The sequence below is a fragment of the Gambusia affinis genome, linkage group LG17 (genome assembly GCF_019740435.1).
Source record: "Gambusia affinis linkage group LG17, SWU_Gaff_1.0, whole genome shotgun sequence".
Taxonomy (NCBI): domain Eukaryota; kingdom Metazoa; phylum Chordata; class Actinopteri; order Cyprinodontiformes; family Poeciliidae; genus Gambusia; species Gambusia affinis.
The window spans coordinates 2,461,680-2,484,665 of NC_057884.1; the positions used below are offsets into that span (position 1 = coordinate 2,461,680).

The 22,986-nt window shown below is 39.3% G+C and overlaps 2 protein-coding genes across 3 annotated transcripts in view; both read right to left on the reverse strand.

The window, feature by feature from the left end:
- The window catches only part of slc4a5b (solute carrier family 4 member 5b), a 27,542-nt gene extending 14,547 nt beyond the window's left edge, over nucleotides 1-12,995 (reverse strand). Inside the window, exons 1-12 of one of the 2 annotated variants that reach the window (XM_044095818.1) lie at nucleotides 12,705-12,995; nucleotides 12,511-12,641; nucleotides 8,625-8,754; nucleotides 8,182-8,342; nucleotides 7,000-7,155; nucleotides 6,709-6,816; nucleotides 5,161-5,216; nucleotides 2,464-2,621; nucleotides 2,310-2,397; nucleotides 2,076-2,230; nucleotides 1,104-1,229; nucleotides 30-204 (exon numbers count right to left, since the gene is read on the reverse strand). In XM_044095818.1, coding sequence (XP_043951753.1) covers nucleotides 30-204; nucleotides 1,104-1,229; nucleotides 2,076-2,230; nucleotides 2,310-2,397; nucleotides 2,464-2,621; nucleotides 5,161-5,216; nucleotides 6,709-6,816; nucleotides 7,000-7,155; nucleotides 8,182-8,342; nucleotides 8,625-8,754; nucleotides 12,511-12,547 — 1,350 coding nt within the window. In that variant the 5' untranslated portion in view covers nucleotides 12,548-12,641; nucleotides 12,705-12,995. Of the gene's footprint in view, nucleotides 1-29; nucleotides 205-1,103; nucleotides 1,230-2,075; nucleotides 2,231-2,309; nucleotides 2,398-2,463; nucleotides 2,622-5,160; nucleotides 5,217-6,708; nucleotides 6,817-6,999; nucleotides 7,156-8,181; nucleotides 8,343-8,624; nucleotides 8,755-12,510 lie in introns of both variants that reach the window. The other variant, XM_044095819.1, reaches the window with a different exon arrangement.
- LOC122819435 (mediator of RNA polymerase II transcription subunit 19a-like) lies at nucleotides 12,806-18,795 on the reverse strand. Its single transcript, XM_044096171.1, has 4 exons — nucleotides 18,705-18,795; nucleotides 15,950-16,014; nucleotides 13,895-14,113; nucleotides 12,806-12,978 (listed from the first exon to the last, which is right to left on the reverse strand). The coding sequence occupies exons 2-4, from the start codon at nucleotides 16,011-16,013 to the stop codon at nucleotides 12,806-12,808; spliced, it is 456 nt and encodes a 151-aa protein (XP_043952106.1). The 5' UTR covers nucleotide 16,014; nucleotides 18,705-18,795.
- Between the last annotated feature and the right edge of the window lie 4,191 nt (nucleotides 18,796-22,986).

Below are 22,986 nucleotides of genomic sequence, written 5' to 3' on the forward strand. Positions count from 1 at the left end.
CATTAAACAGACATTACTAATATTAAGACCTGGTAATTGTCCGTAGCGTCTCCCAGCAGTCCGCCGAAGGTGATTGCGTTGGTAATGCAGCCCAGGTAGATGAAGAGCACTGCAGAGATGGATTGGATATGGAAGCCATCGTAGATATCACTACAGTAAAAGGGGATCTTCCTTTTGATGTCCAGCCACAGGCCACCGCAAAATCTGGAAAACAACATACAGGACTGAGTTCAACACAAATTTATCAATCAATCGATCGATCAAGTTTATTTATAAAGCACAGTTCAGCAACAAGCAAATTCAAATTCCAGTTTTCTAGAAGTTGTTTCCAGATTTGTGGTGCATAGAAGTTGAATGCAGCTTGTCCATGTTTGGTTCTAGACCTGAGAGATCTGGACGGTTGATACAACAGCAGCAGGCCTTTAATGTGTTGTGGTGCTAAACCGTTCAGTGCTTTTTAAACTAACAACAGTATTATAAAGTCTATTCTCTCAGTGGAAGGAGTGTAGAACTGGGTAATGTGCTCTATCTTCCTGGTCTTAAATAAAAAAGATTAATAGATCACATGTACATAAGCATCAAGTCTTCGCACTACATGTGTTTGGAGCGTCATTGGTAGCACTGTACAGCCTCCTAGTTATGTCTTTACAAGACTGACACACCAGTCTGAGTATGTTGTCTCATTCAGCAGTTCCTTTCAGTCTCAGTCAGGTCGGATAGGAAGCTTTGGTAGGCAACTATTTTTAGCTTCAGAGATGTTCAGAGCTGGTCTAATCCAGGTCAAATACATATTGCTCCTGATTCCTGATTCTCCTGATTAGATGGGGTTTTTTGGCTGTATTGAAATTGGTTTATCTTGAAACTGCGATAGAACCACTTTTTTTTTTCCATCACACAAGTCACATAATCAACAATCAGATTTTGTGACTGATGCAAAACACAAAGAAGATGATGACCGGAAGTAGTTGGACGATGGCGCCGCATGTTTTTCCAGCAGATATTGCTGCATGCTTACACCCACACACACGCTTTGTGTTTCGAATATCCTACAGACTGTCTGTGACTATTTGTTGCAGAAGTTCTCTTTAAAGTTTTCTGCTTACCTCCCAGTGAACTTCAGCTCTTCTCCCAATTCATGCTGAACAGGAAGATCATCGTCTTCTCCACCAGCGGCCCCACCAGCCGAGCCGTTCATCTGACCCAGTTCATTCAGGTTGAGGACTGACTTCCTGTAACACAAGTAGTCAGCAAAATTTGGTCTTATTCACCACAATAGCTTCTTAGCCATTATCAGGTTCACAGACTGCAAGACCTTTAAATTACAACTGTAAAACTATAATGATACATGCTGCAAGTGAATTATACTGCATAAAATGATCGTGACCTACTTTATATAACAAAATATATATAAAACCTTCAAGATAACAATTTTATGCTTAAATATTATTTTATCAATCAACTCAAGGCATTTTTATCTGTTTGCCGCCAAATTACATTAATCAATCCTTCCACTTTTTTGTGAAAATTAATTAAAAATCAACAGAATCTGAAAAAATGTTTCACTAATGAATAATCATGAGTTTATTGCAGTGTTTCGTTTTTTTTTTTTTTGATAACTTCCACCTGCAGGAAGCAGTATTTCCTTACCAGTTACAGTCTATACATGCCCAACAAAAAGTCACATTTACAATCATCAATTGCAAATATTGTGAAATTTCTTGCAAATATTTTAAAATTAGGTCCACAAAACCAGTGAAACAAAAACTGTCACAAAATCCTGTAGGGGATTGATGGATGGGAAACGATTTTCAATATTATTTAACTTTAAGAAGTACTTATAAAATTCAAACTCTGCTATTTATTCATATGTTAACAGTTTGTTAAGTATTACATCAACAACCATCATTTTTAAGAACCTACGTGTTGTTGATTTGACCCAAAATGTAAATGAACTTGACACTCCCACTCCAGACCAGGGGAATCGAGTCAAAGGTCTAATACCTGCAGCGGCTGAAACAGGTTTTGTCCTCACAAGAACATTACATTGTCATAGAAACAATCTTCCCAGGACTTGCCTCATTTCTGCTGATGGAACCTTCTTTGGGGGTTCAATGCGTATTTTGGGGTCCCATTCCCCTGGGGGAAGGACAATCACCTCATCCAGGAACTCATCAACTCCTGCAATCAGGTCATCACGGTCCCGCGCTTTGTAGGCGACATCACTGAAGAGCTGATCGCAACAAGAGGCTGCAGTCACACCAATGATCAAATGCTTTTATTAGAAACGTCTGACTGAGCTAGCTTCTTACATCGTCCACCATCAGAGTCGCGATGGCTCGGCCGATTTCATTGTAGGACTTAGTTTTGCCTTGAGGGCCCAGCAGGATGAAGAGGAACCTGAAGAGCAGAGTGGTTGATAAACCCAGAACATTTGTCAGAGCGATGATGGAGGGAAGATCCTACCTGGTTGGCACAGGGACCTCAGTGAGGCCTCCCAGAGTGGTGGCTTGAGCCAAGCGTACAAAGGAGACAAACGGCTTGTCCAGAAAGTCCACCTCACCAATCAGCACGTTGGAAGCTTCTGCGTCACGAGGAATCTTCTTCATGAACTTATTCTTCAGCTGTAAGAAGGGAGGCAAACTCTCAAAAGAGTGATGTGGTGTTTTTTCCCCCCCTCAAAGACCAGTAGATCTCAAAGAAGTGCAATTTTTCTTGCCAGTCGTCTGAAAAAGGGAAACTCATGTTTCGTTCAGAATTATCACACATAGTGTTAAATTTTCCAAGCCTTTGCGTCTTGTAGTTGTTATGATTACGGCTCACAGATAATGAAAAACCACAATTCAGTGTCCCAGAAAATGAGAGTACTGTGAAAAAGAACAGTAATAGAAACTCATGGTGTTAGTTAATTAACTCAAAAAACCTGCTAAGGTTTCCTGAGCCTCTAAACTAAACTGAAGGCAGCCATCAAAGCAACATGGGCTTCCATTACACCTACGCAGTGACAGGCTCATCTCCTCCATGCCACAGTGCATTGACGCAGTAATTCATGCAGAAGAAGCCCCAACCAAGTAATGAGTACATAAAAATGCACTTCTTAGTTAAATATTTGGTCTAATGTAATGTTTTCATTTTCTGAGACACTGAATTTTGGGTTTTCTTTACCTGACACACATCATCATGAACATTTTGAAAGGTAAAATCCTGAAACATTTTACTGCATGTGCAATGGATGTCTATAAAATCACTGCTTCACTTTCTAACATAAATGGCAACAATTTTGCACTTTTATACAATAAAATACACAATATTGAAATTCTTGAAGATGTATTAAGAAGTTCATCTGACACTAGAACCCATTTTTGATCTCTGAGAAGTAATTACTCTCATTAGTAGCAATACTAAGCATACTGAAGTACACAGCCAGCTGCTCAGTTGCAGAGTGACCATAACTTGTTTTTCATTACTAAATGGGATCTATGCCTCTACATTCCAACTAAGCTGTTTTGTTATTTCATAATTGCAAACACAGATACAGTAAAAAAATAAAAATTTAAAAAAATATCTTGTAACATTGTGTTACAGCTTTGTTGTTGTGTACCCCTGCTTCTCTGCCAAAAAGCACGTGGCAGTGGAGCGGTGGGCGCTTAAATCAAAATCTCTTCATAATCTGTTAATGCTGCTTTCAGAGTCAATACACCAGCTGCTCCTCTTTCACTGCCTGCCTTTGCATTTTGGTCCTAAACAAACAGTACAACACACACACACATACACACAAACACTTGGCCAAAGTTGTTTGTTTTTTGTTTTTGTCCTTCTGCTATCTGCATTTATTCTTTTGGATATTTGTTTGCGATGATATGAAATCTTGTTGCGAATATTTGATAGCACGTCCGCTACTTTATCCCGTAATTATGCAAACTATCAAGAACAAAGAAAACTGGGAGGTACAAAGCCAGCTTTTCTGAACAAATGCTAACCTCCTCTCAGTCGGTCACATGTGAATGTTTCGTTACTTCGCTTTGAAGTGTGTGTCCACATATTTCCCCAAACACCACATGATTTCTGCCGCTTATGTAACAAGCAATACTTGTGAACTTTGGAAATCCTCAAAGAACTGCCAATGGGTTTGTTTTTTTTGCCACGTAGCCTATTATAAACTGATGGAAGTAGCAGTCCATGGTCACATCAGGATCTCAAATCTTTATGGTGAGAAAAGAACTGATCGGATTGAAAAAGTTTCAATGTTTTGCAAATTCTTTTAATTTAAATGTACAGCTGCTTTGTAAGAGAACTGCACATTTTATAATCTGGTTTGGTTGTTATAAATTACACCTGTTTCTTTAAATGTTCTGAAGAAGTCAGAGCTTTTCTGGCAGAGCACCAACCCCGTTTTAATTTAGTTTTTGTCAGTTTTAATCAAACTCCAGTTCATTTGCCTGTAAAGGTTCATTTGGTCGTCTGTGAATGCATAATCAAAGTCTGATAAGGACCAAAAAACCAACCTCAAACCTCGGTCTCGGTTTGACTAAAGTGAACTCTGGTTTGGTTCAAAAGCTTACGTGGATACCAGCAGGAAGCAGACTCTAGCGTGAGGCATTCTGGGTAAATTCAACCAAAGCAAACGTGCAAGGCCAGCACTAGAGAGAGGAAATGTCTTGTAGTCTTTTACCAACGACAAAAAAAGAAATCCCATAACCGTTAAAATCTGACACCACTCCTTTTTTATGTACATTTTGTGAAGAAGAAAGTCGCACTCAGTATGTTCTTCAGAGGATTTCATGTCATTTCCTTCGGTTGTTCTTGGTGCAGCGCCCCCACAGGTGAGGAGGATGGATAGATATTGCAACGTATTTGGTTTGACAGTGCAGTGTGAAATAGAACCACAGCAACTGAAAATAGAACAAATGTTGCAATTCTGGTCCCCAATCGAACCAAGCCTACTGGACTATAAGGTATGAGAACACCCATAGAGTAAAATTAAAAAGGAGAGTCCAAAAATTTAAAGGGGAACCAGAATTGGAATTACAAGGATGAGATATAAATATCAATGATCCGAAATGAGCACTGGAATTATAAATTCTCATCAAGTAAAGGCAAACAAAATAGCAACAATAAACACAGTACTTCCTGTTACACAAAGTACAGTAAAACAACATTCACCTGGTCGGTACTCGGCGTGTCTGAAATATCATTCATGCTTCGGCTCTGGTCAGGATCTGTGGAGAAAGAGCACACTTATCCTGGTATCACAGAGACGTTCAAATGTAGTTAACAGGATCAACAGTTGTTTACATTATATATTGAATGATTGCCGAGTCATTACATCAAGGTACAGGTAGGCCACCAGGGTTCTCAACAAAGCAGATCAACAAAGTATCAAACAAAGGCTGTGAATACTTGCATAAATTCTGATTTCTGTAACATGAAGTCTGTAACGTAAAATGTGGTAAAAAGTGAAGCACTGCGAATACTTTCCAGATGCACCGTAAATAATGTGAAGCACACACGGATCTTTCCATGAGTGCACACAGAGAGCATTAAGTGTCGCAATCATGCAGCCGGAGGTGGAATCTGTGGAAAACGGTGTTGATTAAATCAAAAAAATAGCACATTCAACTGAAGAAACTGAGAGGTTTAAAAGATTGCGAAGAAGTACAATGTGTGTGTTATTGCATTAACATAATCTCACCTTGACTACTTAAAAAAAAAACCCTGCCTTTCATTTGAATACAAGTTTACATATTAGTTAAAACTGTCATTATGTTGTGACAGTATGGTATCCCAGTACTAGCTACAGAAACACACAGCTCAGTCAGAAACACCCAATCAGAGCCAGGAGGAGGGTCTTAGTTAACGCTCATCAAGCTCTCCTCCATGCTGTCTGCACTGCCACTGCTTCTTCTGGATGAATGCTAAAGCTAGTTAGCATGGCCACTGATGACGGTGGAAAAACGGTTTTCCTGGAACAGTAATTTGGCCCTCCACCATTCACACACTGCGGAGCGTGTACACAAACATGATTGATAGTGTTAAGAACTTCCTCCTGGTTCTGATTGGCTGATTTTGAGTGGAAGCGGAGCATTTCTGCAGGTGACAATAGTAGCACTAGGTGGAGAAGCTTGATTCCTTTTTTTTCACAGACCTGTCTCATAATTATACTGTCACAATATAGCGACAATTTTAACAAATATGTAAAAATCCTGTTGTTTAACAAAGTTATGTACCACATTAACACCTTCCTAACATGACTGCCAATAAATTTAACCACACCTATATTTTTAGGGGTGTAGCAGCACATTCCAAATTTTCTCAGTACAGATTTCATATTTCAGCCGTTCATTGATTCATTAAAGTGCCATGACAGTAGAGTATTTTCTGCAGCACTCCACACCAAACCACTGCAAGACTTGGCGACCTGTTAATTATTTTATATTCCAGGTCTCTATAGCAACTCTGTGGACGTTAATAAATGCTGTTTCTGCTGTTTAACAAGCTCCACTTAATAAACACACCAGGGTTTGTTTTCAGTAAGATAGCAGATATCTTTGGACATCGCTGTTACACCCCTGATTATTTAATTTTCTTTCATATATGGTTAGAACATATGTGTCGTATATGTGTGTGCATGCGTGGGCGGGTGCGTGTGTGTGTGTGTGCGGGCATGTGCGTGTGCGTGTGTGTGTGTGTGTGTGTGTGGTTGAGACTCACGCAGGCGGCCAAGGCTGCTTGACTGCCGAGAACGTAGGTCTTCGGTGGAGTGATGGATCCCGGAAGCTGAGCTAGTACTACGAGTCAGATTAACCTGAGGACTACGGTCTGACAGACCAGCAGCAGATATGGAAATAATGAATTTCAATAATGAATAATGATTTCACAAGGAGAGAGGGGCAACTGGTGATCATCATGATGGCAGAAAACAAAGGAAGCAATAAGATTGAAAACAATCAAGAACTTCTAGACTCTCTCTGTTGATTTGTAAGTGAAAATGTAAATGCTCACTGGAGGGCGGGTTGGAGGACTTTCCGATGTCTGCCAGCGAGCGATGAATTGGTTTCTTGGTCTGGTGACGATGCTTTCTGAGCAACACGAAGATGATCTTCTCCTTCAGATCCGGAGGAACGAGACCGTCGGCTATTTGGCGATCCACAATTTCCTCTGAGGCAAAATGTTTATGCATTATTATTCAGATTCAGACAACATGAACTCACCATTTCCTTATGGGAATATTTGAAGTTTTTGTTCCAGAGAATCTTAAAACTAAGGTAAACCCAAACACTGCCACTGGGTTGAACTTTTTGCCCAGTTAGAAAATACAAACAGCAACTTCTACCATTTGTACCAGTGAGTGCAAACAGGATTTAGTGTCTGTCCCTTTTGTTCTGCAAATGTTCTGATCCACTTCTGAATCTTTTCTGTAAAATAGAGCCTCACAATATATAGAATTTTAATATCTGCAATATTTGTTGTTTCCATAAAATTCTGCTTTCTGGCTGCAGTCAAAGATGGGCAGTAACTAGTTTCATTTAGTCAGTTACATTTATGAGTAACCTTTTGAAAAAAATTTACATTTAAGCGTGTTTTTACTGCACTGCACTTTCTACTTTTACTTGAGCAATTTCATTATGAAGTATCTCTCCTCTTACTTGAGTAAAACTTCTGGATTCTTTATCCACTGATTGAATGAGAAACAAACTTGTTTTAACCAAAGATTCACCAGAAACACACCTGCAGTTTTTGCTAAAGTTTCATAAGTATATATATTTATTGAAACAAACTAATTTGGAAACTTTTTTTTTTGTTATGTTATGTTTTTCTTACTTAAACAAATAAGTAACAAATTCATTATTGTCATTCTAATCCTTAAAATACCCAAATTTCCTCTTAGACTTTAGATTTTGGTCCATCGGATGACATCATTTTTAAATATTAAATGATTGATAATTTGATCAGTTACTCAGCACTTGAGTAGATTTTTTTTATTTTTACCAAATACTGTTTTACTCTTACTTGAGCAATTTCTTGGACGACTACTGTTTACTTTTTATCTGACTGAAAATATTCTGAAATATTGCTTTACCCACCTCTGGTAAGTTCACACAAACCCTTACACCATTTTACACTCCTTGCTAAAAACCTAAACTGTCCTTTTGAGATTGAAACGACACGTCTTGTGAGACTCACCCACTATCTGTGGCAGTGAGTAACCCTCCAGGTCCAGCAGAATGCTTCCTGTCTGCAGGCAGGTCCGGAGCTCAAACAGACTATGGAGGGTCAGCGTGGAGACGTGAGGCTTGCTCCATCTTTCTCCGCCCTCCTCCACCTTCTCCTCAAACTTCACCCACCTGAAGAGGACCGGCTCAACTCAGCAAATAACAGTCAAGTTTTTATCTTCCAAGAGAGAGATGGAGAGATGGATATTTCTAGCTAGAGGTTAGCAAATAGTGTTTCAATTAACAAGGCTGATTTTCCCTTTGCTTCAGTCCCATGAAGTGTTGGATTGCTTTCACTCACCGGCCTCAGGGAACCAAGTGGAACCTTTAGACCCTATAAAAGGCGACCTGAAATCCTAAAGCAACAGCCACCTTGGTTCTTTCCTGGTACTTGTGATTCTGTGATGAATGTACCTGGCAGACTCTTTCCATTCCATCTCTTCTCCATCATGTTGCAGTGTGTCCATCTCAGTGAAAATGGTTGGTGTTGGGGTGGTGTCATCCTCACCCAGGATGTGGCGGAGACGCTCTGCAGCTGGAGAAACTACAGATACACACAATCAGGCTCAGATTTTATTGGCAGTCCTGACAGATTCGGTGCTAATTTCATCCAAACCTAAATGGTGGATGGTGATTATTGCATAATGTTTATGAATCAGTTTATTTAATTGATTACAATTTTAGTTTAGATAATTGCTCAGCTTTCCAATAAGGAGGTAAGACCACTTGACTCACATACTTCATCCAAAGTGTTAAAATTGGTTCTCATTGACATGGAGACAAAATTGCATAATTTTGTTTGAAGGGAGACATTTGCCTTCACTTCGTGACACCAGCCCTGAGTTGAACTGTTATGTGAATGTTGCTTGACTGGTCACTGGTGTCTGGATAGCCTTCAAGGACGAAGCTCCTCCACAGAGCTGCAGTTTCCATGTTTCCTAGCTTGCCCTTCACAGAGCAGCCCTCTTCCTATGCTCCCCCACTCAGCTCCTACAGACTAGCCAGCATCAATTAGCAGGCAGCTGGTGGAGCTGCTCTTCCGCTGAGCTCATCATATGAACTACTTCTCAAAGCAACGCTGGTAAAAACATTGTCAAAGGTTAACAGGGGAGCCATGTTGTGAGTGACTAAACCCAATCACTCCTATAGTGATTGCTAGGCAACAAACCAACAATGATCCAAATACAAAACCAAACCAAAATCAAGCAAAACACAATTTTGCTTGATTTCTCAAGTATGTATAAAAAACATCAAGGCAAAACCCCAGTTATGTTTTTGATGAGAGAATAACATCATGACATGATGTAAAGCTCAGAAACGTTAATTTTACATAATACTGCTCCTTTGAAACACATTATTCATCCTTACCAAACAAACTTTAGTGTCTGTACTGGTTATCTGGTGACCATGTGAGAGCCATCACCCAACACCTCTTTCTAATTTTATTTTAAACAGATCAATCTCCATTACCATCCTGAGCCAGGAGGCTGCAGTTCACTCACACGCCAGAGAACACAACGATCGTCACTTTGCTCCTCTAAAAGGAAGTTACTGATGAAAAATGGTGAAACAATTGAATTCCTTTTTATTCACGAAGGGTTTGTGTTGTGTGTAACAATTACAGTATTTAGTATTTAGCAGTATTTAGTTCAAAACAATATCCCCAAGAATAATCAGTGTTTCAGATACAGCTCAGACTCTGGGTGCCTATTTATGGCTGAACCCTGAGCAGCCAGTGTAATCCCTCAGGAAGGGGTGGGGGGGTCGCTGGCATGTGTTGTTTTTATCAAGTTTTGGGTCATTTTTTTCCAGCCAGTGGAAAGAGAACATCATTCTCCTTTACTGACCTCACTGCAGAACTAACCTATCAGTTCTAAAGAAGGAAAAACACAGTCTGTCTCAGCAGGGTGACCAACACCATGTGACCACTTGATCAAATGATGACAGGTTTCATAGGGGGCATCAATTTTACCACAAGCATGACTGAAAACCTGAAAGGACTATTTTAGACTATGACAGTAGGTTATTAAGCAAATATCTGGTAAGGGCAGGTTTTGTATGATTAAAAATGTTATGAAAATAAAACAACAATAGAGCAATATGTAGCGTTCATCCGATCTGTAGTCTTCCTTCACTAACAGAGCCATTGTTTTAGTTGTTTTAGTTATTCTGTCAATGAGGAACAGTGGCTGTGTTTCCATTTGCCTTAAAATGACACAAATTGAAACACAAAAACATAAATTTGCTGAATGATAATTTTGAAAAAACTTGAATTTTTCTGATTAAAAAAAGGTTTCTGTGCTAGGATGAGGTGGTTTTATGGCTCTACTGAAATTAGTGTGTTTTACAAATCTGCAGTGGAAACACTTTTTGCATCATGAGTTACGTGATTAGCAACCGGATGTTGGTACTGGTGGAAAAAATAAAGAAGACAGTATCAAGTAGTAGTAGGAGTATTATGAAGTGGCTTTTTTATAATGAATGATCATATTAACTAACTTATTCAGGTGCATACATTTAGTCTAGAGAGCCGTAGACCAGACTGTTTGGTTTGGTCTCAAAATCTGTTGAAGTCTAAGTTAATCCAGAATTTCATGTTAACTTTCTCAAATAGCTATAAGGGGATCCATGGCAATACTTTCTATAAGTGTTTCCTTTCAAACTCTTAGCTGTTTGGAAACTAACAAACGGATTCACTGAAGTACTGAGAATGTTTTTCTCAGTAACAATGTGTACAAACTTTGAAAAAGGGAAGTTCTAATTGACGCTACAGCAAAAGAAAATCTGCATCCATATCTTGTCCTGTTAAGCAAATGGCATTTCTCTGTGTGGCGTGTTTGCATGAAAAGAAATCACAGTGCATGCAGACTGAGCAGACAGCAGGTGTTAAGTCGTGACCCGAGAACATAAAATGCTGGAGCTTAACAAAGGATTCTCTGTTTCTGGGCAAAACATTCCCAATATGGACAGCTTAAGCTTTATTATCATCAAAACTACAGCCAACACTTTTGCATCAGTCACTTGCCAAAATGGAGCCCATCCACGTTGATGCATCCTTCACCCTGACAGATGCTGAATCTTGCATCTTTTTGTTTAGAATTTTGCAGTCTGCGTGCCGTTCTGTGCAGAACCCGACGTCCATTTTCTCCAAAACCAAGCTGCGGCGCTCACTCACCTGAACACAAATCTGCCCATCTGAAATTGTTATGTGGCCCCGAAAAATCAGCTTAAGCCAACTTCCAGCAACTACAGTGATGTGGCAACAGACTGTATTGAATAGCACTGGCTTTCCAAGGCAATGAGCTCATTCTGCTATATTGATCATGACAGTTTTTCCATGCAGTATAAGCAGGGGGTTTTAGTTGTCGCCGACAAGCTGTGATGTTGTCTTAGAACAAAAAACGTTTCAAGTCCTAACTGTCGGTGCTCAGGTCTGAGTGCCTAACGAACAAGCAAACAGGCAATTTAAGCAAAGCTTTTGTTGGTGCCCTTTGACCTCACAGTCAGGACATTATAAGTCCAAAGACATGCAACCGTTCTTTCTGACTCGCAGCGTTTCCATTAAACATAGAATTGCACAAACTGCAATTATAAAAATAAATGTCGATGTCAAAAAAACTCACGTTTTTTGATTAAAATGTTTTGCGCTGCGGTGCAGTGGTTTTTTCAGCCGTATCAAAATAGGTGAATTTCTTTAAACTGCCATGGAAACACTTTTTTCACATCACACGAGTCACATGATCAACAGCTGGATGTTACTACTGGCAAAAACAACGAAGAAGAAGACAGGAAGTAGTTTGATGAGGATGATGGTTTGTTTTTGTTTTTGTTTTTCAGACAATGTGCAGCCGGCTCCTCCAGAGTTCTCACAGCATCACAGTTCATAAAAAGTTTTGTCATTCCACATGTTGAATCCACTGCTCTTCTGCAAAATCACTCACTACAATTTTTTCAAGATGCCACGTATGTGGCCGCTCCCAAGTAGGCGGGGCTTGTCTCTCCGACACCTGAATGAGACACCAGAACCAGACTCCTCTGATTGGCTGAGCGCTTGCACCATGATTGAATTATGAATATTTTTTACGCAAATGTTTAAATCTTTTGCTGCCATCATTTTTAACAACGTACTGCAAGAACAAACTAATTCTCATGTGATCTTAATTTCATTTCTCATTTAATAGAAGCAACGCAATTCCGAGATTGTGTTTTTTCGACATCAGCAGAATAGCAACAAAGACTTTGTGCACAGTTGTAATGAAACGCGGCTACTGGTATCTGTTCTTTTTACTGGAATCTTTACCTGCGCTGGAGCCCGGTAAGGTCAGGTGAGAGGTCATATTTGATGCTCACTGGATCCAAATAAGATCCAATCGAAGAGAGACATCCACTGGGTCTGATTCAGGATAGATGAGTCTTTGTCTTCCTGTCCGCCTGGTAAGACAGAGTCTTCAGCTCACGTCTCATTGAGTGGCTCAAAGCGACTCACTTTCACACCTTCTCACGTCCGTCCCGTAACGTCGTCCTCCTCAGGGATTACTTCCAGCTTCGTAGTATCAGCTAGCGATAAATAGTTTGTCGTGCGGCTGCTCCGCCTTTCAGTCGATCAGGAAAGCAACAAAAAGTCTCCAAAGCAACAAGAAGCCAGAGGCTTTGAAGAGGGTCGACACACACCACAGGGCTCTGGAGGACTCTCCTCCCATGCACTGACTCTTGTGCTCACATGTCACAAAAACACAAACTTCATCAATGTAACTTGTACGTGAGGCATCTGCAGATACACAACACACCTTCAATGCTGCACATTTGGTATTTATCTCAAACAGGCCAAAAATATTTTAAAAAGTTGCAAAGCAGGTCACTCATAAGCACTCACAGTAACTTCAGCTTCCAGGTTCAAGCACGTACTGTACTCCCACACACGCACACACACACACACACACACACGCCCACACACACACACACACACACTCAGCTTGGAGTTCCTCAGCTCTAATCAGCTTACAGCTTTCAGACTTTATGGCCTCTTGCTGGAAAACATAAACGCGCTCCTCGTCAGACCAGGTCATATGTTCACATTGTGAACAGGCAGCAGGAAGGTTGGATTGTTGATTTTGATCATTCTAAACTGATGATCAGTCACACACTAAATAAGCAAAATGAAAAAGAAATTGAGTCTTTCTGAAATTAAGCAGATTGACTATTTTACAACAGTGGAAGGAGGAAGATGGCATGGATTGTTTTTTCATGACCTATCATGTGAACAAACTTATTCACTTTTGATTTTAACTGAGTTTCTTATTTAATGGAAACATCATAATTGCAAAATTGTGTGGGGGGTTTTTGACATTTGCAGAATATCGACAAAGTTTTGTGTACATTTGTAATGGAAATGCAGCCAGTTAGAAGGTTTGGACACAGCTCAGGTTTTCAAAACGAAATACGTCTGCTTCTTTACTGTTTACTGCTGACTAGAGCTAATTATTTGGACAGCTGAAATTATAAGCATTGCAATTATTACATATTATTAAATAATTATCAATATAATTCTCTACTTTTCTATACGACTCCAGGGGTAAAATGTCTCAACTCAGATTTGTCTTTGCATCTTTCATTGCTTTTTGACACCAGAGCACAACGTTACAGTGGAACGTGTAATGAAACATTTAGGATCTGTGGCGACTGACCTGAGGGGTCGAGATGCTCCTGCTGCTCTGTGCTGCCTCCGTCATCATTGTAGCTCTCCTCCTTGTCGTGGTAGTACTGTCTGTGGGAGTGCTCATGGTGCGCGTGGTGATCGTAGTGTAGGTGTCGTGAGTCGCGGTCGGCGTCGCCGGTGTTGGAGCGGTGCCTGCGTCTTTTCCGTCTGTGGGAAACGGGAACGCCGATGTAGAACGGCTGGGCTTCTGAAAGGGAGCAGACGGAATATGTGAGCCGATGCTGTACGCCCAGTGTGTTTGCTTTCACTGTGAGCTCCCATTTAGTTCCAGACACATGGAGCCATTCGATAGCACAAACAAGTAACTATGTTACCTTCATGCTTTTGTGTCAAATATGACTTAAGAAACCTTTAAGCAGTTCCTGCTCTTTCTGACATGCCGCCTTCAGCACACCATCACAACACTCCTCTTTCAAGCATTTAGCCTCGCTGAGAAGTAGTTTGCTAATTGCTGCTGGCTAGTCTGAAGGAGCGGACTGGAAGCTCAGCTTGGAGACTGCAGGGGGAGTTTTGTCGCTGGGTTACACCACTTATATCTGAACCCAGAATGGTTGCCACAGGAGATTACAAGATTTTTCAATTATGCATGAAAAAATCAAGGTAACACTCCAGGTGAGTGAATATTATTATTGTGTGATGTGAAGCACAAAAAAGTAGATTTTTCATTTTCAGCAAGTTTTGTCTTGACGTGTCTTACGCGCCAAAATTTCAACATGTCACAAAAATGAAGAGTTAACATGCTAATATTAGCTTTGCATTGTAGCAAGCTGCATGAATATTGGTCTGATTGGTCTTTTTTTTTCTGCAGATGGCAGTAGGATCACAGGGGGGAGGCAGAGGAACTCGATTTTTCTTCACAGATTAGTTGTCATGTATTATACTGTCAGGACATAGTGACATTTTTATAGTGACAAACCAGTGAAAACTTATTTTCATTGGTTTCCTACAGCAGCTTTAACCTATTTAACCCCATGATGGAGCGTCATTCTGTGGCTGTCCTGAAGAAAATATTGCCAAAGGTTGTTTATTTAACTTATGGAACAACAGATGTGTTGTCATAACACCTGCAATTAGTAAATGTAGGTCTGAAACATATCGCTTTAGCTGTTGTCTCTTTTAAGGCCGCCCACAAAACGTCATTGTGTGACACTGATTGGTCACCTGATTGATCTAAATGGGAAAGTTTAGGCAGCTGCCCGAATTCTGTCCAACAGAGTTCCACATTAGTCATCAGGTTTTGAAAATGCCAAGCAAAGAGTTCCAGGCGCAGTGCAGCGCTGTTTTCTAACTCAGCAGATGTTTCAATTTAAAAAAAACAAACAAAAAACAAACTGATGGTCACATATGATATTTAGGCTAACAGTTAAATCTCTGCTCGCCTGAGTAGTTGTTTCCAAATGTGGCATAAACTGTGTTAATGTTACGCAAATGTTGTAAAAATAAAATAAAAACACAATTCTGCAATTGCAGAGTTTCCACTAAATAAGAAACACATTTAGAATCAGTCGTGAATGAATTTGTTCACATGATAAGTCATTCAAAGACATGCTGTGTCATCATCCTCCAACAACTTCCCGTCGTCTTTTATTTGTGGCTCTCCCGGTTGTTGATCATGTGACTCCTGTGACAAAAGTGATAAAAGTGTTTCCTTTACAGTTTAGCAAAAATAAACCAACTTATTTGTGGCCAGTAAAACACGCCGCATCCTAACACCAAAACGTTTTATAGGAAAACAATTGTTTTGCTTCTCAGAATTGTCGTGTGTCTTATAAGCAAATTTATTTTTGAAATGTCAAATTTCACAATTATATGCGGCTCTAAGTATAGTTTGGTGTTTTTGTGTTCATCTGAGTGTCTGTGTTTTCCAGCCACCTCCACTTTAAATAAATAAATTCAACCAAAAATTGAATGACTATCAAAAAGCAACAGTTTGTTCTGGAACAGCTGATGAAACAAAGTTACAGCCGGTGACCTTCCTGTATCAGGAGCTGGACAGCGGCCTCACAGCTTCATCTTGTCTCACCATCATCATCCTCATAGTGCCTGTGGCCTCTACTTCTTCCCCGCTGCCAGTCATGGTGGTCCATCCTGAAAATCACAGTAAAAATCACGATGGAGGATTACGATGAAGAAAACAATGAGATGATGTCCCAGTCTTAACTCTGGCTTATTGTTACAGCAAACCTCAAATCCACAGTTTACTGTGTTATTTCTGTAGGGATGAATTTGGTTGAGGGAATCCTGCTGGTTTTACAGCAGATCAGACCGGATCACATGACCTGCAGGCCCACAAGGGACCACATGTGCCATCATGACACCGACACGTCAATGGATGACAAAAGGGAAAACTCAATGGAAAAAAAAAAAACAACAACAACAACAACACTTTAGGACCATAATGTAGCATTAAAATCGGGCGAGTCAGCCCAGGGTTCCCAGTATCATTAACAGTTAGCATAGTTAGGAGTCATAACTATAAAGCTTGACAACAGTTACAAAAACAGGAATCAATTTGTTACAAGGTTATTCCAGTAAAAGTGAATGAACTGTTGATTAACTTTAAACCTTCAATCTATAAATGTACAAATATGTAAGGATCTCTAAGAGTTTGAGTTTTGTCAGTAACTTTGGTTTACGGTTATGTGCATTCTGAATTTCCTTACTTTTCATTTTGTCTGGAGTTTTATTTTCCTGGAGGTTTTCTCAGTTCCCTCTCTCTCCCCTTCAGCTGCACACCCAGTTCCAGATCCCTGTTCAGTGATCACCATCCTCTGACTTCAGTCAGCTCTCTGTCAGATCAACCTGTCAGTTTTTGTCCCAGATGTATAAAGAGTTTCTGTCTGTTCCTCTGGTATCGTCTCTTTCTAAGTTTGCCTTTTATTTTTCTATCTCAGTCCTTAAACATCCTGCTGTGTTTAGATTCTCCACCACCATGACTGATGACAACACACACACATATTTTTAGTGTATAAAAACAGGCTTTCTAGGTTTTTAATCTTATTTTTATAACTAATGCTTGTTAGTCTTGGTTTTAACGGATGTAAGAAATTTGCTCCTCTTTGAAATAAATGAACAATTAGATAAACTATAGTGCTGTGCATTTTTATCCTGCTTGCATTCGTACCTGATTTTAGGTAACAGACTGTTCCTTGAGTAATACGATTAAATAATATCTACCTACAGAAACTTTGATCAGTGTTTCAGATTTGTCATGTAACTTTTGATTCAGGCGGTTCAAGCAGACATGAGAACCAAAACAATTGGAAATAGGCATTAAGAATGAAAAACACACACTGTCAAATCCAACAGGTGTGACTTGAGGACTTTCTGATTGTTTTCCTCCATAACGTCACACAAATCATTGACTAGAAAAACAATGCTGTTGCGACGGCTGCTTGAGTACGACGCTGTTTGTTTATGTGCGTGAAATGCCATAAAATGCCCTAATATGTTGTGAAAACATATTAGGGCTGCAATTTGGCAAAGGACCAAATTTGTATCAAACAGCCTGAAATCCTGAACGCTCTCGTGGTCTGATGACGTCGGTTTCTCTTCCTGAACCCTGCTTGGGATTCTTTTCTAGGCTGATCAATACGTGTCATTTCCTATTGGTTGCTGCTTCCTGAAGCCTGATCAGTGACTGTGAAGGACAGTCACATGGTGCAGCCGTGAGCCTCTGCACACACAGCAATGAGAGTCCATCCATTGTGACCGCAGTCCTGTCTAAATCGAGAACGAATTCATGGATCATACGGCCTCATCAACAACTGTCTTGTTGCTGAAATGTGCGATGCAAACAAACTGGATTCATCAAAACCATCTTTTCAAATGATGCTGTTCATTGGCTCTCTGTCTCTCTCTCTCCTGTGTCAGAATACTATAAGTATCTAACATCTCACCACCAACGCTGTTGAATTTATTTTCGGGACGATGACAATATGATCCTTTGTTTATACAAGTAAACCTCTTGAGACTCACTGTCTCATTTACAATAGAGGCCATCACAACAAGTAACATAAGAGCAATAATGTCACAAGTCAACACGTCTAAAAATCAATACAGATGACAAACACAAGAGCCTGCAGACACATTCTGAAATCCCTTCATTAAAATGTTGAACTCCTCCACAGGGACCAGATCACAGAGCTTCAGGTCCTGCTGGATTATTTGGTTTGTTTCTGTTAATTTCCTTTAAATTTTAGATTCAGTTGATCAGAACCAACATTTTAAGTGCTAGAGTCTGTTTAATGGATTATCCTCCCTGATGTCTCTGTTTGCCGTCATTAAGCTGGTTGACATTCAAAGCTGATTCCACTCTTTGTTTGTTTGTTTGTTTGTTTGTGTCCTGACATATTGGAAAAATGAAATTGTTATCTATGCTTTCAGTAGCTGTTTTGTGCCAGATTGTCTTTACAGACAATAAGATTGAAAACGTCCCACAGCAGCTGCCAAACTTTTGATTGTTTATGTTCGACTTTGGACGGCTGCCACTGGTGATGCTACAACAAAACACCCAAATCTCATTTGACATCTTTCATGTTTTGTCATATTACAACCACAACTTACGCAAAAATCTTATCGGTGGTAAAATCAAAACAAAAACAATTCTGCATGCCACCTGTTTTGTTGTTTTCTGCACATTTTACACGCCGTTGAAAGAAGCGTCAGATTACGTTTTCCAGCTTGTCACTGTGCTCCTTGATGTAAAAGCCCAAAATATTCACAACAAACTACAATTAAATTACAGGCCTCGAAAGCGTTTTAACAGATTTTCTTACCTGATTGTGAGCAGCAAAGTCGAGGAAACCTCAAGTCCAAACTGTCAGCAGGATCTTCAGACGTCAGCGCTGCCAGAAGTGCAGAAGTGAAGAAGATTTCTCTCTCTGTGTGCAGCAGGCAGAAACAGAAGGAAAGTCCTGCAGTTGGACACAGACAGACAGAGCCAAAGTGACTGCCCAGAAAATCTGTGTATTGAGTTCTGGATGTTCCTGCAGGGGATGTTTGTGTGTTGGTTGTTTGTCATTGGAGAACCAGTGTGTGGATTCCAATCGATTCACTCAGATGGCTTTCCATTCACATTTTCTTCCCTTTTCATAATGAGAAAACTATTGATCCTGAAGGTAACTTTGCAAACTTTGCTGCATGAATTCGGAAAACAATAGAATAGAATAGAATAGAATAGAATAGAATAGAATAGAATAGAATAGAATAGAATATGCTTCATTTGTCCCTAATTGGGGCCAATGCGAAGCACGCAGATCCATATGAAAATAGGAAAAACAAATGAAAATAAAATATTGGTATTAATGTTTAAATAACAGATTTTTCAGTTACTAGGAGATTTTTCCCATTGCAGTTTTTGCCTGTGATTACAGACTGGATTGATTATTCAGCTGAGGATCTTCACCCCTTAGTTCTAGAGCGGCTTTTCATAACTTTGGTCAAAAATGTTTAAGGCCTGATTTATTTATTTTTTTAAGAAAAAAAGGGTTAAGTTTTAGCATTTTTTTTTGTGAATGTATTTCTTTTGTTTAGATTTAGTCTGCAAACTATATTCTTTATTCCCATAAATATAGAAATGATTTTACTGTCTTTTCATAGAAGTACATACATTTTTATTCGTTTGACTTAAAAATGAAACATGAACAATTTTCCCAAGGTGATCATAAAACTAAAAATATGATCATGCAGGTTTTATGGACACACAATATTTAGTAAAAATATGAGCAAAAAATGGGTGTTTGGGTTGTAAATGTTGCTGACCCCTGATCAAATAATGTTGATGAAGACTCGTAAATCTGTAATTCCTGCTGTAGAATACATGAATGGATAAATAACAGTGCCACTCTGTTGATATTTGTGCTCTTGCTTTACAAAAAGAAGGTTAATGTTAGTTAACTAGTTGCTCTAATTTGCCTCTAGGTGTGTGTGGGCATGTGTATGTGTGTATGTGTGGCTCCATGTTATGGACTGGTGATCTAATCAGGATGTGCCCTGCTACTAGATATGCAGTTGAGACCAGAACTTTACATACACTACATAAAAAGACACATTCACTTTTTTTTACTGTGTCTGATGTGACATTAGAAAAAACTTTTCCTGTTTCTGGTCAATTAGATTACAAAAGTATTTCTATTTGCTAGATGCCAGAATAACAAGATATTTTTAAGGCAATATTTTAGCTTCTATGCTAATTTAATTTCTCTGACAGTGCACATTAATCAACACTGACCACCATTCCTGGCACTGGGAATTCAGTTAATAGCTAATTCAGTTAATTGCTAGCTAAATGGGTGTTAGCTAAATCAGCTAATTCAGCAAGACTTAGCAGAATAGTTAAATTCCATCTAACTTTTCTGAAAAGTAGAGATGAGGAGTAATTTATAAAGATGTTAAAGCAAAACTGAATTTTGGTATGCAATGAAGAAACAAATTATTATTACAAATTATTGTTTCCAGGTAACACGGTCTTATATTTATTATCTAAATATATTCCTAAAATATGTTTTTTGTTGTGCAAGTGGTTTATATTTATCTGCTGCAAACATGCAAGTTGTTACCATCTCTGAAGTTGTGTGAAATAATTCAGCTTCCACACTTGTAGTTTTTTTATAACAAAAACTGAGGTTTGTTTTCTTCTCTTTTAAGAGTGAAGACATGTTTCCTAATCAAAAACTGTTTAATAACTGCTAGTTAAAAGACTCTAATCTAATCTGTTTTGAATTACATTAGATTGTTATGATAAATTAGCTTGTCCTAACTACAAAAAGAGCCTCACTGATTATCTACCTGATAATTTGGCATCACAACGTTTCCCTGTTGTACCTTGTCTGTCCACTAGATGGCTCCTCTCCCCTGTTGAATTGAGCGGATGGAGATGAAAAGTCAAACTGCTATTCTTGTTTCCTTTATTCAAATTGAACTCTGCCAAGCGTTTTCTGTGAAATCAGACCATGGCCAAAAAAGCAATAATAGATGATTCAATAAAATTAGTATTTTAGGCCAACTGAGATAAAGTGAGATTTCAGTTTTGCTGCTAATGCAGTGCCAAAGATTTTTATTTGTTCGCTCTTCTGTAAAGATTCACAAAGTTTTATGAAGTGGACATTGGTAAGAAATAGTTGCTCTTGAAATGTGTGCAAATTAAAATATTTGCTTTTTGTGCTAGGATGAGATAGTTCTGCTGTTTCAAAATTATTTTTGCAAAACCGCAATGGAAACACTTTTTCCGCATCACACTAGTCATGTGATCAACAACCGGATGTTACTCGTGGCGGAAACAACGAAGAAGAAGTGGTAGGAGGATGACAGCTTGTTTTATTTCTTAATGACTTATCCTGTGAATGAGCTCAGTCACGTGGGATTTTAATTGCGTTTAATAAAAACACAGCAGTTGTGAAATTGTGCTTTTTTTAAACATTAGCAGAATATTGAAAAAGTTTTGCTAATGTAAACAGCTGTGGACAAAGCCTTAGTCTTGTCTGGTTCGTTTTGTTGACCGTCTTGTTTTCTTTTCTCTTATTTGCTGGTTATATTATCTTCCTGTTAAAGACAATCACAGTGACTAAGGCAATAATGCACAAAATTATTATTACTGTTGCCACACAGAGATGTGTTTTCACTCTTGCAAAGAAGAAGAAGACGGAGTGCATACTCCGCCCAAAACAAAGACACGTTTTCTCTTGGTGCTTTATTCTGATGCCTTTAGGGGTTCTGTCAGGGTCCTGACAAAAACAAATCCCTCCGTCATCCATCCATCGCCTCTTCCTGCTTATCCTTGCAGGGTTGCAGGAGGGGGGAGGGATGCTTATCTCCATTGTCAGTCCATCACAGGGCCAAAAATAAATTGCTTTTCTAAATCATTCATTTCATCTGCAGCTAGTAGCTCCTCCATTGTGTTTATTGCTTGTATTGTTATATTTTCTTCTGCTTGGTTTTTACCCTGTGAGATAGGCGGACTCAGAGTTCACGCACAATGTCCATGGACGGTTGAGATTTCATAATGGAGTGTGCAGGTTGCAGACATTTTCTCTGACAAATTTCCTCATATCCACCAGTCCAAGTGGACACTACAAGTTGGATGAGTTAGTTTGGTGGCAGCGGTGCTTTTCCTCAGACAGCAGCAGCAGCTCAGGGAGGACATGGAGGAGCTCAGGCTTTTCACAGGTTATCTGTCACAACATAATGATCATTTTAACAAACATGTAAAAACATTATTTTGTGTAAGTCATACTGTGTCTCCGATCTTTTTAACTTTGTGCGCAGAAATAATAAAAATATTTTTGCCACGTATTTGTCTTAAGTACGTGGAAAACTGAAAAACACACTGAAGATACAAAGCAGGAAAAATATCTTCACTTTTTTTACCATTTGCATGTGTAAACAGCAATACTGCATTGGATGATCTCAAAAGCAAAGTTTGTAGAAAAAAAAAGTTTGTTCAGTTTCATAAAACACCTCCTAGAGGTCTTCATATGACTCCTAAACAGAACTGTGAAACGTGAATCCATCCAAATACTGAAATAAAAGGCTTTTAAAATGTGATTCTGCGGAGGAACAGAGTCACGATGGAAAATAATACAACCAAAGCAAAAATAAAACTGTAAATTGGAAGTTTTAATGCGTCCTATGATCTATAACACACCAAGCAAACCCCTGTACTGAGTTCGGCTGCTGAGCTTAATGAGTCTGCTGATCTGGACGTCAGACATGGAAGGCATGACGCTCCGTCTGAAGAGTCCTGTGTGGAATAATCCTATGTGACTGTGTCAGTTTGGCTCCACTCACACAGCTTTTCCTCTGTGATGTGAGGCGGCGACACCTCAGGGCGAAAGCCATTGATTTTACTTGTTTTTCTCCTTCCTGATCCGAGCCGCAAAGAAAGACACAATGAGATGCTGTTCCAATAATTTCTATCTGAAGGCAGTGGATTTTTAAAAAACTTTTATTTATCATCTACTCTTAGATAATCTGCAATAAATATTTTAAATATTGACGCAGCATTGTAGCTCAGGGAAAATCTACTATTGGCCTGCACTGTGTGGGACATACGTAAGTGTC